General features: G+C 38.9%; 1 protein-coding gene across 2 annotated transcripts in view; it reads right to left on the bottom strand.

Annotated features, from left to right (window-relative positions):
* Positions 1-454: 454 nt before the first annotated feature.
* ARHGAP1 (Rho GTPase activating protein 1) overlaps positions 455-14,117 on the bottom strand; it is a 44,310-nt gene continuing 30,647 nt past the window's right edge. For both annotated transcript variants that reach the window (XM_070760111.1, XM_070760103.1), the window contains exons 4-13: positions 12,292-12,379; positions 11,311-11,442; positions 11,041-11,127; positions 9,225-9,323; positions 6,947-7,054; positions 6,561-6,637; positions 6,148-6,225; positions 5,874-6,002; positions 4,717-4,820; positions 455-3,626 (exon numbers count right to left, since the gene is read on the bottom strand). In XM_070760111.1, the coding sequence (XP_070616212.1) occupies positions 3,447-3,626; positions 4,717-4,820; positions 5,874-6,002; positions 6,148-6,225; positions 6,561-6,637; positions 6,947-7,054; positions 9,225-9,323; positions 11,041-11,127; positions 11,311-11,442; positions 12,292-12,379 (1,082 nt within the window). In that variant the 3' untranslated portion in view covers positions 455-3,446. The remainder of the gene's footprint in view (positions 3,627-4,716; positions 4,821-5,873; positions 6,003-6,147; positions 6,226-6,560; positions 6,638-6,946; positions 7,055-9,224; positions 9,324-11,040; positions 11,128-11,310; positions 11,443-12,291; positions 12,380-14,117) is intronic.

Genomic DNA, 14,117 nt, shown 5'->3' with positions numbered 1-14,117 from the left:
CCCAATAATGGGTTGCCAAAAATTTTACCGCCACACTGGGTGTGGCTTATTTTGTGGGTGTGGCTTGATGGTCATGTGACTAGGTAGGAATTGCTTTATTCCTTTTTAATTACAGTGAAGATACATACAAACATTTGGACATGTAGTAACATTACTCCTGATATGAAAGCAACCAATTAATTAAAACAGCCATAGTAGAGTTGGAGAAACACTAGATAAAATGCCCTGTGTGATATCTAATAAGCATTGATTTATACTTAATAGAGACATTGTGCTGGATCCAACTAACACAACTGGTTTAAGAATGGGAAAAAAATAGCTTTTATGTTTTCAAGTATTGATTTAAGCAATCAATATAACAATGAAAATATAGGAGTCAATAGGAAGTGCCTATTTTTAAAAAGCATCTCTTAATAACTAATCTTAGAATAACAAATTGAGAAACACACAAAGATTTGTTATTGGCTTTGAGTTTATTGAAGTACAAAAAGTGCAAACGGTGAATACAAGATTGGTACCATTGGAAGGAAATAAACAAGGATATGTAAATAAAAGTCACAGTTAACAACCCCCAGCCTTGCTCCCAATAAACAATCAAAAAAGTAAAATATATAGGGAACAGCAACAAAAATTACGACATGAAGACCTCACTGGACAGTGTGCAATAAGGGCTCATTTGGCCATGTAATATTTGGCTGAGGCAGCACACGTAAGACATCCAGATTGGACTCAACATCAGCAGAATTGCCCAAAAATCGTTGTGGCAGTACAAGCAGAGGAGTAGCTGTTAACAACGTAGGCACAGAATATTTTCCAATGATGCCAAAGAACCATGAGGGTTAATAACAGGCAAAAGAGGAATAAAATGGAGACACAGTGCTCCATCAACAGATACTGAGGTCAATATCTAACATGAAAGCCAAGCAACAATGAACAGGAATAAGTTGATGTATCACCAAAGGGACAAAAGAGGAGAGGAAGCATAGTCACAACAAGCTATCAAGTTCTATTAGAAAAGGGGGTGAGAAGACAGAGAGCTACATGGATGCTGCTCCTCTAATTACTCTGCTTGGATATCTCAATTCAGGCAGCAGGCATTTTGGAAATCGAAACTTGGAAGTGCAGTGTTAGTTCAAACCACATATTTCATTCTTTTAAACAGTCTAGCCCAATCACAGGTCTATGGCTAGCTATGGTTTCAAGAAGGCAAAATGAGAAAATATAAAGAAACAAAGCAATCATATGCTTTAGATTTTCTGGTAGCTCTCAGCAAAGTGAGAATATTAAAGGTTATTTACACTCATTCACTTCTACAGTTTTGCAAGTTTGCTTTAATAATATGCTACACTTAACAAGAGATATCTTTATAACCTGGCAATGCAAAGTCACATTCAGGAGTTTGAAATATATGTAGTTGATAAATGTGTCATTGCTCAGGTATGACAATACTGAAACCCCAAGAAACTATTTTGTCTCCAACTTATGTTAATGTAACTCTGAAACTAATTCAGTATAGAAATTATAGTTTGGGTAAAGGGCCTGAACTTGCAGCACTAGGACCTTGCAATTCTAAATTGCAGTTTCTGTACAATCGGGTCCCCCCCCCCCCAAAAAAAAAAAACCTGGGCAAATTTTAATTAACAAAGCAATATTTCTACGGCTTGGAATCAGACCAAAACTAGTCTCAATTCACAATGGCATGCTATAAAAAATAGCCTACAAGCTATTCATAGCCTGAAATATAAAACAATGAAGCTAATATTGATATAGTTTCTATGCAAGGCCACTCCTCATTTAGTCATGCTAAATAGTATTATATAAAAGACATTAAGAAAAAAAAACTTTGATAATCTTCATAACTTTCCATTTCTAGCTGAAAGGGTCCCACGTTTCTTTAGACTAAGCACTATGTACAACATATCAGATTAATATTATATGCCTTAATAAAGGAAAATGTGCAATCTTAGCACATCAGCCCCTTAATAACTTCAACCACCTAAATCTGCCATTCCTGGTTATCATTAACAGTTTGGGAATTTTTTCAATTACTACATTTGTTAATTATAAGCATAACAAATAATTTGATTACATAATTGCACTGAACTATGGGGTAAAAACATTGCTACTCTTTATAAGTGTATGGTTTTGGCTCTCTACCTTGTAGGATCAACTTATAGCTATGTGGTCATATCCAGCTGCCAACAGAGGTGTCAGCAGGACATCATGGAAATGTTAAGATTTTATTTTAAAACTATGACTGCTAAAGATATTGTAGGACACTGCTATTGTTATATAAATTAAGAGTAGCTCTTACAAAACTGAATGTCATGAGACAGCCAAAAAAGTCAGTTAAACCCACTGTAGGGCTGTCTCAGTTCCAAAAAAAGAGAAAGCAATGCATCAAAACTCTCAAATGCCAAAGAAACCAAAGGTGCATTAGTGTCAAAGTCAAAAATCAACATTTGAGTCCTATAAGGAAAGAATGGTAGAAGCAAATGCATTCTTTAATAGTTTTGGCACAGTAGATCCCAGATGATTAGGATAAGGTTTGGCCCTGTTACGAAGCTTTTGCTTGAAAACAAATCTAATTCCAATGGCTAAAGTGCTGCATCCAGAATCATCTAATAGCACATTTCCCTTGTTTCAATCACAGGTATGGCCAACATTTGATCTGGACTTTGGCAGAGAGGAGCTGGCCTGGTTGAATGCATATCAATACACATGCATGTACTTGCATTCATTATCTGCCAATTAAAAAGGAAAAGCTTGCTGCCAAGAGCAATTTGAGATAAATTGCTGGCAAAGTCTACAGGGGAACATTTGAAAAAGGCAAAAAAGTGAGCTCTCTTGCATCCCAGAGCCTGTATCTTTACATAACAGCAACACCTGATAACAGATCAAGTGTCGGAGCTGCATGGAATCTATAGAGAAGTTTCCAGGCACTTAAGCCAGTTGTATTATGGTTCAGTTTTGCCAGGGACTAAGCCCATGTGTCCATCAAAGCTATAAAGTGTATTCAGTAAGTGAAGAATCAATTTGGACCAAAGAACCGATTCGAGTTAAATTCTACCCTAATCCACTCCTCCGAGGCCTGGTACTAAGAGAAAGCAGTTCCACTGACAGCTAAGGAATGTGGTAGGACATCTTTGGGAAAGGAGAGGTGATAAGACATTGAAGAACAACCTGAATCCTAGTACCAGTACTCAAGACAGAATAGCCAAGGTAGAACTTGATTTTTAAGATCTGCTTTTCCTCCTCATCTGATAAGCCCCCTCTTCCAAAACTCTCTCTATATAAAAACAAGTATCCATCTTTCAAACTACACACCACCTGGAACTTCCTAAGAATGGCCACATCTCCAAGGCAGGGTAGAAAAGAAAAGGAGGAGAAGAAGAAAAGAGTGATCACAGTGGACACAGAGCGTGCTAGCACAAACAGCTTATGGTTCAAGCCTCTGTGTTCTGGAAAAGCTGCATCTGGTTGTCCAAGAGGAACTTGGTAAAGGTGTTGATAGGATTGATGGCTTTGAGGGTTATAGCTGCATCTTTAGCCCACAACAGGTTTGGGCCAAAAACTACTGCCAGATTGGCATTGGTCATCTTGTTGATATCACTGTTGGCAGAGACCTACATGTGAAGTAATGGGAGAGAAAGAGAAGGAAAATTTATTCTTACCACTTGAAAGAAAATGGGAATTTGATTCAATGCTTCTTAGCGCCTTACCATCTATTCGACTCTCAGATTACACATAAAGACCAAAGTTGTCTTGCATATAAAATAGTGGTATTTGAAGTTTAGAATACCTGCTTTTTAGTAAACTACAAGCCTTTAATTACAACCCCCCCCCCCTCTTGTTTACAGAATCAGTCATCTGCTAATTTCTTTTACTCTGTTGGTTTCAAACTTTTCTGGATTAACAACAAAAATATAATTGTTCGATATTTATTGGTTGATGTATAAGCCACTTCAACTGTCTAAGTACATGCCAGCAACTTACCACACAGACACTGTGAGTTGAGTGATCTTATACATTTAATTAATTTAAGACATGCAAAAAGCTATCCAGTTCTACAATGACTTGCTAGGCACCCGTAATTGTTTAATGCTCACAGAATCATGGGAAGGACCCACCCTAGTGATCTGATTTCAACATGGATATAGAAATGTTCTAATCATTTGCTTTGTTCTAATCATAAAGTGCTTTGGGGGAACCTGAGCCTTAACTTTTCACAAGTAGAATATTTGTCAGTGACTGGGGAAAGGGGATCAGGATGGAGCGCTACAGAAGGAAATAGATTGGATACACAGGAAAACTTTAAGTTCATCTACTGTAGCGTCTCATTTCCAAATAGTAATTAATGATAATAACTTATTAAACTTGTATGCTGCCCATCTTTCAACAATGTTTGTCATAACTAAACAAAAAAAATTGATGATAAATTTAATCAAACATGGAAGATTAAAGATAAAAAGCACAAGGAAACAAAGGGCCTTACACTCCCTCACAATCTTCACAGGTCTTGTAAACAATGTATCTTATATTCAGATGTAGATTATTTCCAAACACAGAATTATAAAAAAGTAATGGAGGGTGCCTATCATATTATAAGGCACCCTCCATTAACTTTCCAAATTTGTATTCAAACTACATAAATCAACCATCATCACCACACCTTATGACTGAGAATTTGAAAAGTATGTAATACACTAATCTTACCTGCACAAGAAAGTTCATTAATAAACACAGAACTTGATAGTTTTCCTCTGGGAGAATCTGAAGTGTTTTGCGAACAATATCTATACTCCTTTCTTCTTCCATATCTTAAAGGAAAAGAAAACAAATGTGATATGCATCAACATTCCCAATTCTAGCTAATATAGGGAGAGATTATCTTGCAGAGAAAAAAGCACTTGAAAAGAAACAAGTATCTTAATCAACAGGAATTTAATTATATTAACTTGAAAAAATAAGTTATCTCCTACTGTAAAAGAAAATCATAACTCTGGGTCAAGCATCCTGAGAAACATAGAAACATAGAAATCTGACGGCAGAAAAAGACCTCATGGTCCATCTAGTCTGCCCTTATACTGTTTTCTGTATTTTATCTTAGGATGGATATATGTTTATCCCAGGCATGTTTAAATTCAGTTACTGTGGATTTATCTACCACGTCTGCTGGAAGTTTGTTCCAAGGATCTACTACTCTTTCAGTAAAATAATATTTTCTCATGTTGCTTTTGATCTTTCCCCCAACTAACTTCAGATTGTGTCCCCTTGTTCTTGTGTACACTTTCCTATTAAAATCACTTCCCTCCTGGACCTTATTTAACCCTTTAACATATTTAAATGTTTCGATCATGTCCCCCCTTTTTCTTCTGTCCTCCAGACTATGCAGATTGAGTTCATTAAGTCTTTCCTGATATGTTTTATGCTTAACACCTTCCACCATTCTTGTAGCCCGTCTTTGGACCCGTTCAATTTTGTCAATATCTTTTTGTAGGTGAGGTCTCCAGAACTGAACACAGTATTCCGAATGTGGTCTCACCAGCGCTCTATATAGCGGGATCATAATCTCCCTCTTCCTGTTTGTTATACCTCTAGCTATGCAGCCAAGCATCCTGCTTGCTTTCCCTACCGCCTGACTGCACTGTTCACCCATTTTGAGACTGTCAGAAATCACTACCCCTAAATCCTTTTCTTCTGAAGTTTTTGCTAACACAGAACTGCCAATACAATACTCAGATTGAGGATTCCTTTTCCCCAAGTGCATTATTTTACATTTGGAAACATTAAACTGCAGTTTCCATTGCTTTGACCATTTATCTAGAAAAGATTACTGATACGAGATTAGGACCATCTTGATAAGCACTCACTGTAGAAATTGACAACATCACTGTAGAGACCAAAGGTGAGCAAAGGCTCAGGCAGATCCCTCAAGAAGGTCTTCAGAATTACAGCAGGAAGATGCACATCCTCATATGTTGCAAAATCCAAAGGCAACCCTGGACAAGAGAGGGTAAAGTGTCTCAGAGTAATAGCCGAAGCTTTACCTGCAATATGGCAGATATTCTACCTGCCAAGGGCAAATCTAAAGCCCGTACAAAAGGGAAAGACATATGGAAGGGACTACCTCAAGCAGACATTTACCCATGTTGTACTTCTGTTGAACTTCTCTTACTGTTTGTGTATTTGCAGATCGCCGGAAAATCCCCTGTGTGGTAAGAGCTGAAAGAGGCAGGAAGGGAAAGAGCTCAGTGTAACTGTGTTACTACAGACATTATGTAGCCCTAAAAACAATGCATCTATTCTGCCAATTATAGAACTGGACAATGAAGCAAAAGGACGGCAAGTTCTCCAAAGGATTTAGAAAAACATTGTTCATGATATTTACATGGAAACAGCTACAATACTGCTATATATGGGATTGCACTGTTTTTCAGTGTGGAATTAGAAAAATGCTAAGACATCTGAAAATAGCTGAGCTCATCCAAGGAAAACATCCCTGTAGGAGATACTAGAGGGGACAAATCAATTTGAACATGGATTTTCCTTGCTCTTACCATGCTCTTGTAGATAAGCAATGGTTTCCCTGATCACCAATGGGATAGGATTCTGGTCTGGGCTCTTCTCCTTCAGCCTGTTGGTAGAGGAAAAGCTTAATTGTTTATCTTTCCTTTGCAAGAAGCTAGTAATAATTTTACACCAACCTTTCTAAAAGAATCACTCACCAGACACACACATTTTTTTTGGGGGGGGGGTAGAGAAAAGACCCTGAAACTAGCTAATATCCAGTGTCTCTCTCTGGCCGTGATCTTGGTAGCTCAGCCTGGCAGAAGGAAACCTATTATAGCAGTAACTGGATTGGAAATATTAATACTACTACTACACAGAGAAAGTGTGCAGGCATCACTAGTACATCAACCAAAATAGAGATAGAAATACTCACTGTTGGAGAGAAACTCCAAACTGCTGATTTGGCAGAGGTGGGCGGGGTGGTGTTGCTTTCTGAGGCACCTGGACAGGTTTTTGTAGTGATCTCAGATACTCATCATACCTACAATAAAAGAAACATTGGTATGTGTGAATTCAATTCAATTCAATTTATTAGATTTGTATGCCGCCCCTCTCCGTAGACTCGGGGCGGCTCACAACAATAATAACACAATATATAACAAATCTAATAATTAAAAGTCATTAAAAACCCCTTATTAAAAAGAAAACATACACACAAGCATACCATGCATAAACTGTATAGGCCCGGGGGAGATGTCTCAGTTCCCCCATGCCTGGCGGCAAAGGTGGGCTTTAAGACGTTTACGAAAGACAAGGAGGGTGGGGGCAATTCTAATCTCCGGGGGGAGCTGGTTCCAGAGGGTTGGGGCCGCCACAGAGAAGGCTCTTACCCTGGGTCCCGCCAGATGACATTGTTTAGTCGACGGGACCCGGAGAAGGCCAACTCTGTGAGACTTAACCAGTCGCTGGGATTCTTGCAGCAGAAGGTGGTCACAGAGATATTCTGGCCCAATGCCATGAAGAGCTTTATAGGTCATGACCAACACTTTGAATTGTGACCAGAAACTGATCGGCAACCAATGTAGACTGCCGAGTGTTAGTGTGACATCGGCAAACCTAGGGAAGCCCATGATTGCTCTCACAGCTGCATTTTGCACGATCTGAAGTAGCCCCATGTAGAGAGCATTACAGTAGTCGAACCTCGAGGTGATGAGGGCATGAGTGACTGTGAGCAGTGACTCCCGGTCCAAATAGGGCCGCAACTGGTGCACCAAGCGAATCTGGGAAAATGCCCCCCTCGCCATAGCTGAAAGATGGTTTTCTAACGTTAGCTGTGGATCGAGGAGGACGCCCAAGTCGCAAACCCTCTCTGAGGGGGTCAATAATTCGCCCCCCCCCCGCCGGGTAATGGACGGACAGATAGAATTGTCCTTGGGAGGCAAAACCCACAGCCACTCCGTCTTATCAGGGTTGAGTTTGAGTCCATTGACACCCATCCAGACCCTAACAGCCTCCAGACACCGGTACATCACTTCCACTGCTTCGCTGACTGGACATGGGGTGGAGATGTAAAGTTGGGTATCATCAGCGTACCTCACCCCATGCCCTTGGATGATCTCACCCAGCGGTTTCATGTAGATATTAAATAGCAGGGGGGGGGAGGACCGACCCCTGAGGCACTCCACAAGGGAGCAACCTAGAGGTCGACCTCTGACCCCCCCACTAACACCGTCTGCGACCGACCGGAGAGGTAGGAGGAGAACCACTGAAGGACAGTGCCTCCCACTCCCAACCCCTCCAGCCAGCGCAAGATACCATCTCTCCTACACTAAAAATTCTTATTTAACTAGTATCCATTGATGCACTACTTTGTGCAATAATGCACTAAAACATAACTCTATAACATTACATTGTCAACGAACTAACTAATTAACTAAGTAACTGTTAGAAACCCTCTAATAAAAGCTAGGACATCAAGGTCATAGGTAACTGAGCAGAAACAAGTAATTTGGAATGAGCTGATTAGATCTCTAGCACGCTAAAGATGGCACCTAAAATAATCTCTGCTTAAGAAAGTTAAGGGTAAGTTCTCAAGTATAAGGCAAAGGAATAATAAGACAGTTGAATAACGGATAAAGTATCCAACACAAAGACTGTATAAAAATGTCTCCCCATCTTTTGCTGGGAGGCATCCAAGTGGTTCAAAGCACAGGTGGTCCTAGACATACGATCAAAACAGATCCCAAAATTTCCATTGCTAAACAAGACAGTTGTTAAGTGAGTTTTGACCCATTTTATAAGCTTTCTTGTTTTAGTTATTAACGTGAATCACTGCAGTTAAGTTTGTAACCTGGTTGTTACTTAAATCTGGTTTCCCCATTGACTTTGCTTGCCAGAAGGTCGAAAAAGGGATCCCCAGGACACTGCAACCGTCATAAATACCTGCCAATATTCTCCAGCATTTGAATTTTGATCACATGATCAAAATGGGAATGCTGCACCGGTTGTGTGAAAAACAGTCATAAGTCCCCTTTTTTCAGTGCCATTGTAATTGGAAACTAAATAAACGGCTGTAAGTCAAGGACTACCTGTATCAGGCGAAATGTGCAAAGAAACCAAACACTGAAGGCCCTTTCACTGACTCCCCTTCTTAATACAGCATCCTCCACAGAAGCTAGAAAAAAGCTACTTAGTAAGCAATCTGTTCTCACTTTAGCACCTGGCTTGGGATTCCCAACTGTTCCAACTTCACATGCTCCTCAAGGTCACTCAGATAGTTTGCATAAAATATCTTCCGTCCAAACTTAAAGCTGCAAGACATAATTGATAGCCAGGTACATGAAAAAATAAGTGTTAGTACACTCAAGGATGAGATGAACAGACAAAAATGGCATTGAGAAGGATGGTCTTGTGCAGTAGGATATACTGTCCTATTGTCCCAACATCATTGGCAATTTATTATTAAAATTCTTTATCTTTAGATTTTTCAATGGACTAAAAGCTTATCTTTTTCCAAATGTAGTGCTACAGAACTTTATAAAAGAACTTCAGTCTTTTGCAATAAATCATTTATAGAGAAGAAATCCTCAACAATCAGCTGACTGGAAGATTTCCAGAACTGAACAATGGAGGAGGAATTCTGAGAGTTGAAGTCCACTAGTCTTAAAGCTGGCAAGTTTGAAGACTCCTTGGTTAAGGGTTAGGGATGCAAGAGTCTTCAAACTGACTTGTGGACTTAAACTCCCATTTCTAAGCTAGAATGACCAAAATGGGGGTATTTTTGCCATTGCCCAGGACCCAGGAGTTCTTTGCAGGCTTCCCAGACTCTTTGCCCATCCCATTTTTGCGGCGGCGAGGGGGGGGGGGGGAGGAATGGCTTGCTTGGTGTGTTTTTGCCTTCTAATTACCCCATTTAACATGACTGGAGGAGGAATTCTGGGAGTTGAAGTCCATAAGTCTTAAAGCTGTCAAGTTTGAAATTTGTAAAAAATGTATACGGTTGTAAAAGTATACATGTTTGTAAAAAATATTCTGCTACACTGGTATTTTATTAAAAAATATATTACTACACCATTTGGTTCAGAATACTTTTTTCATTTGTTTTCCTCCTCTAAAATCTAGGTACATTTTATACTCCGGTGTGTCTTATACAGTACTCCGAAAAATACGCTAGTTTCCAGTCCCTTCATCTGTCAATTACCCTTCTCTGTACCTATTCTAGTTGCTCTGAATCCTGTTGTATTGCCCAGGACTGGGGAGTTTTTGATTACTTTTTTTTATAGTCAAACCACACTGCTAGCTCATGTTTGGGTTGTAATCGCCTGCTGTTCCAAGAACATCTTACAAATATTATTACTAAGCCGTATAGTTTCCCAGCCTATGGTTTTGGATTTAAATTTTGTTTCCTAAGTGACGAGGTTTACATTTGCCTCTGTTCAATTTCATTCTGTTACATTTAGTCTATTTTTCCATCTATCAAGCTAGTTTTGAATTTTATTTATGGAATTAGCTATCACAACCATTACTGCGTCATCTGCAGATTTAATAAGCATTGCCCTCACCTCTTCAATCAAATCGTAAAAATAAAGAAAAACAGAGAGCTGAAGATTCAACCTTGGAGCATCTCACTTGATTACTTTATCTAGATAGATACAGAATCACTGAATGCTTTTTGGGGTATGATTTTTGAGCCAGGTATGTGACTATTATCATCTCACCAGCCTAAACTTAACAGATTGCTAATCAAAATATCATGGGACACTAGATGAAATGCTTTGCTAAACCAAATATAAAAACCATATATAAGAGCTTTCTCCATCCAATTCATCCATTTCTGTAAGGAAAAAAATTAGGGAAATAATGCATCATCAAACTCTTTCCTGGAAGGAAGGCAAAAACAATATAATTTTTAAAATTTCAACTTATAATTGTAAGTCTACTTTTTTTAAAAAAAACCACACTTCATTTCCTAACCACTTTATACTACATCCATACAATTACCAACAAAGCCTCTTCACATTTTCATACCTGATCAAGGGCTTAAAGAGAATCAGCAGTGTCTTGATGAACATTGTTGGATGCACAATGAACAATGCTTTGATGTTCTTTTTGTATCTGAAAATCAAAGAATTATGATTTATCTGAAGCATTTTGATTTGCTGTTAAGAAAAACAGAGAATCAACCTAAATCTATTACCCAAGAAGGCTATAAAACTATATTGTACCCTCATTTTTATTTATTTTATCCTTATGTAGACCATCATAACTCTTTTAAAATCCAAAACAACAGCCACTCACTTGCGATCAAATTCCCGGTAGGCATCCCGCAGCCAACCTAGAGATGGTTTGTTTTCACTAGTCAGGCCATGATGCAGATATATTAGGGTATAGTCACTCTCCACATACTGGTCCAGTGTATACTTCAAATAGCTGAAAAAAGAGAAATGAAGGTCATTAATTATATCAGTATTTAGTCAAAATAACAACGATCCAGTTTCTTTATATAAAGACAGGTATAGACTTTAAACTGTGACTGGGAATAGATGACAAATGAACTAAGAGTGTTTACAGAATTTTCCCTTAATGGTTTTTCGGAAAATGTTCCAAAGGTGCTTCTTCCATAAGGCAATTGTACTTTTTTAGTTTTTTCCTTGAAAACATTTCACTTCTCATCTAAGAAGCTTCTTCAATTCTAACTGAATGGTAAGGAATGGAAGATTTTATATTTTTCTCTGGGAGCTAATGGTTAAATCTCAGAGTGTTAAAACACCCAGATGACTGCAAAAAATATAAATCCTTCCATTCCCTACTAGTCAGTAAGAACTGAAGAAGTTTCTTGGATGAGAAGCATTGGAGAAATTCAAAGATGAATAGAATAGAATAGAATACTTTATTGGCCAAGTGTGATTGGACACACAAGGAATTTGTCTTTGGTGCATATGCTCTCAGTGTACATAAAAGAAAAAACATACATTTGTCAAGAATCATGTAGTACAACACTTAATTATTGTCATAGGGATCAAATAAGCAATGAAGAAACAATCAATATTAATAAAAAAAAATCTTAGGATACAAGCAACAAGTTACAATCATTTGTATGCCGTCCGGAGTCTGGAGAGGAGCTGCATACAAATTCAATCAATCAATCAATCAATCAATCAATCATACAGTCCTAAGTGGGAGGAAAAGGATGATAGGAGTGATGAGAAAAAACTGGTAGAAATAGAAGTGCAGACTTAGTAAAAAGTTTGGCAGCAAGTCAGGTAGAGCAACACTCACCTTAGCAGCTTCACATGATCAAGCTGATAGCTAGGAGGCATCCGACAGGCACTGAACAAAATTACTTTCCGTCCGTACTTATCATCACCTAGGACAGAAATGCTACATGTCACCGCACAAAACACAAAGTAAGGAGCCCTAAATAGAAAAGCAACAGAGCTAGCTCAGTCACATGCTTCCAATGCTGTTTCCAACCCAACACCAAACTAAAAACTGCCACATAACATTTGCTTGCAAAAAAAAAAAGACCAGTGACACAGTTTGGACATGGCTAATGCTTGAGACCAACCAAATGTCCTGCCGATGAAAGGTATAGGAATGATGTGTTGTTGTTGCTTTTTAAAGCGACACAGATAATGGCAACCCTGCGCCATGAGACGTCAGTGTGGATTTTCTCCCTTTCACTCAACTTAGGAGCATCCACAGCATCATCATGACACACACTGTATTTGTGATTCTAAAGCAAAGGAAGGAAACAAAAAACAAAACCCTTTTCAACACACAGGGTGGAAAAACGAATAACTGATTAATTTTCAGGGGAGTATTCTTGCTGTGGATGTTTTCCCCAGTGCATCCCAATCTCTCAGCCCCTGCTTGTTCCTGCGGAAAAGGAAAATCCCCCGCAAGGAAGCAAAGCAAAGCAAACTCAAAAGATAAGCAATAATTATCTCCTCTCAAGCTCTATCAACTACCAAACAAAACCAGCAGATGGCAGAGTCACAAGGACTTCTGCTGCTGACTCCTAACACATACCGGTATGATATAAAATAATCATTTTTTTTTAACAGCCCAAATCCATGCAGATGACTAAACAAGCCTGTGGCAACATTTGTTTTAGACATGACAGACCAATAGTTTCCAATAGAAGAGGATACATTGAGGGTTGAACTGTGGAGCCCTTGCTGTTGTTTGTGTTTGGTCGTTTGCTTGCAGCTGTTAATTACCCATCTAGGCCAGAGGTTCCCAACCCTGGTCAGTGGACCGGCATTGGGACCTAGCATGCCAGCAAACGGGCGGCGCAAACAAGCAAAATTTGATCCCCAGGATCCAGGCAACACACAAAACCATACTCCTTCCAGACCGTAGAAAAATCTTTCTCTGTGGAAGTGGTGATGCCCAAAAGATTGGAGGCCACCAGTTCTAGGTGACACCATCGGTGTTGGTGAGTATATGGTTTGCTCCCTGTTTATATACAGTAGCTTACTTGCCCTGTTGGTGGGATGTGTGGCTTCCACCTTGGTAGTTCAAGCAGAAAACAATACCCTAATCAAGGAACTCCACAGACCAAGAGGTACCTGATTATAAGCTTCCCCCATTTTTTTCATACTATCAGATTACATCTAATATGAAAGTTATATCCTCAGCAGAAGCCTTTTAGGCAGCTTATATAGTGAAAAGAAATAACACTGTTATCAAGAGGAGACTTCAGAAACAGAGGTTCCACTACCTTGCCAGGTTATGAGAAGATGAGTTGGGTTTTTTAATGAAAATAACAGAAAGGCTGATGAATATGATATTGTACATACAAGCTGTTTAGGAACTTAGTCACCATTCTATATCTACTGCAATATATAATAAAAGTAGAAAATTAAAGATATTGAGCTTTGGCGTAAATTACTTCCCCCCCCACCCCAAAAGCTACATTTGACAATCTGACTTCTCATGTGATCAAAACACAAGTTTGAAGTAGCCAGTACCGTACCTAAAACACATTTTCTTGAACAAGCATGTGCATATGAAAAAGGAATTCTATATTCTCCTTTATGGGAACAACACTGGGCCTTTCTGCATATGAGGTTGAAATTATATGCATTTTCTTGCTGTTT

The sequence above is a fragment of the Erythrolamprus reginae genome, chromosome 1, assembly GCF_031021105.1.
Source record: "Erythrolamprus reginae isolate rEryReg1 chromosome 1, rEryReg1.hap1, whole genome shotgun sequence".
Classification (NCBI taxonomy): Eukaryota; Metazoa; Chordata; class Lepidosauria; order Squamata; family Dipsadidae; genus Erythrolamprus; species Erythrolamprus reginae.
Note: the sequence above shows the minus strand (reverse complement) of the source record. Positions and strands in the feature narration are given on the sequence as shown.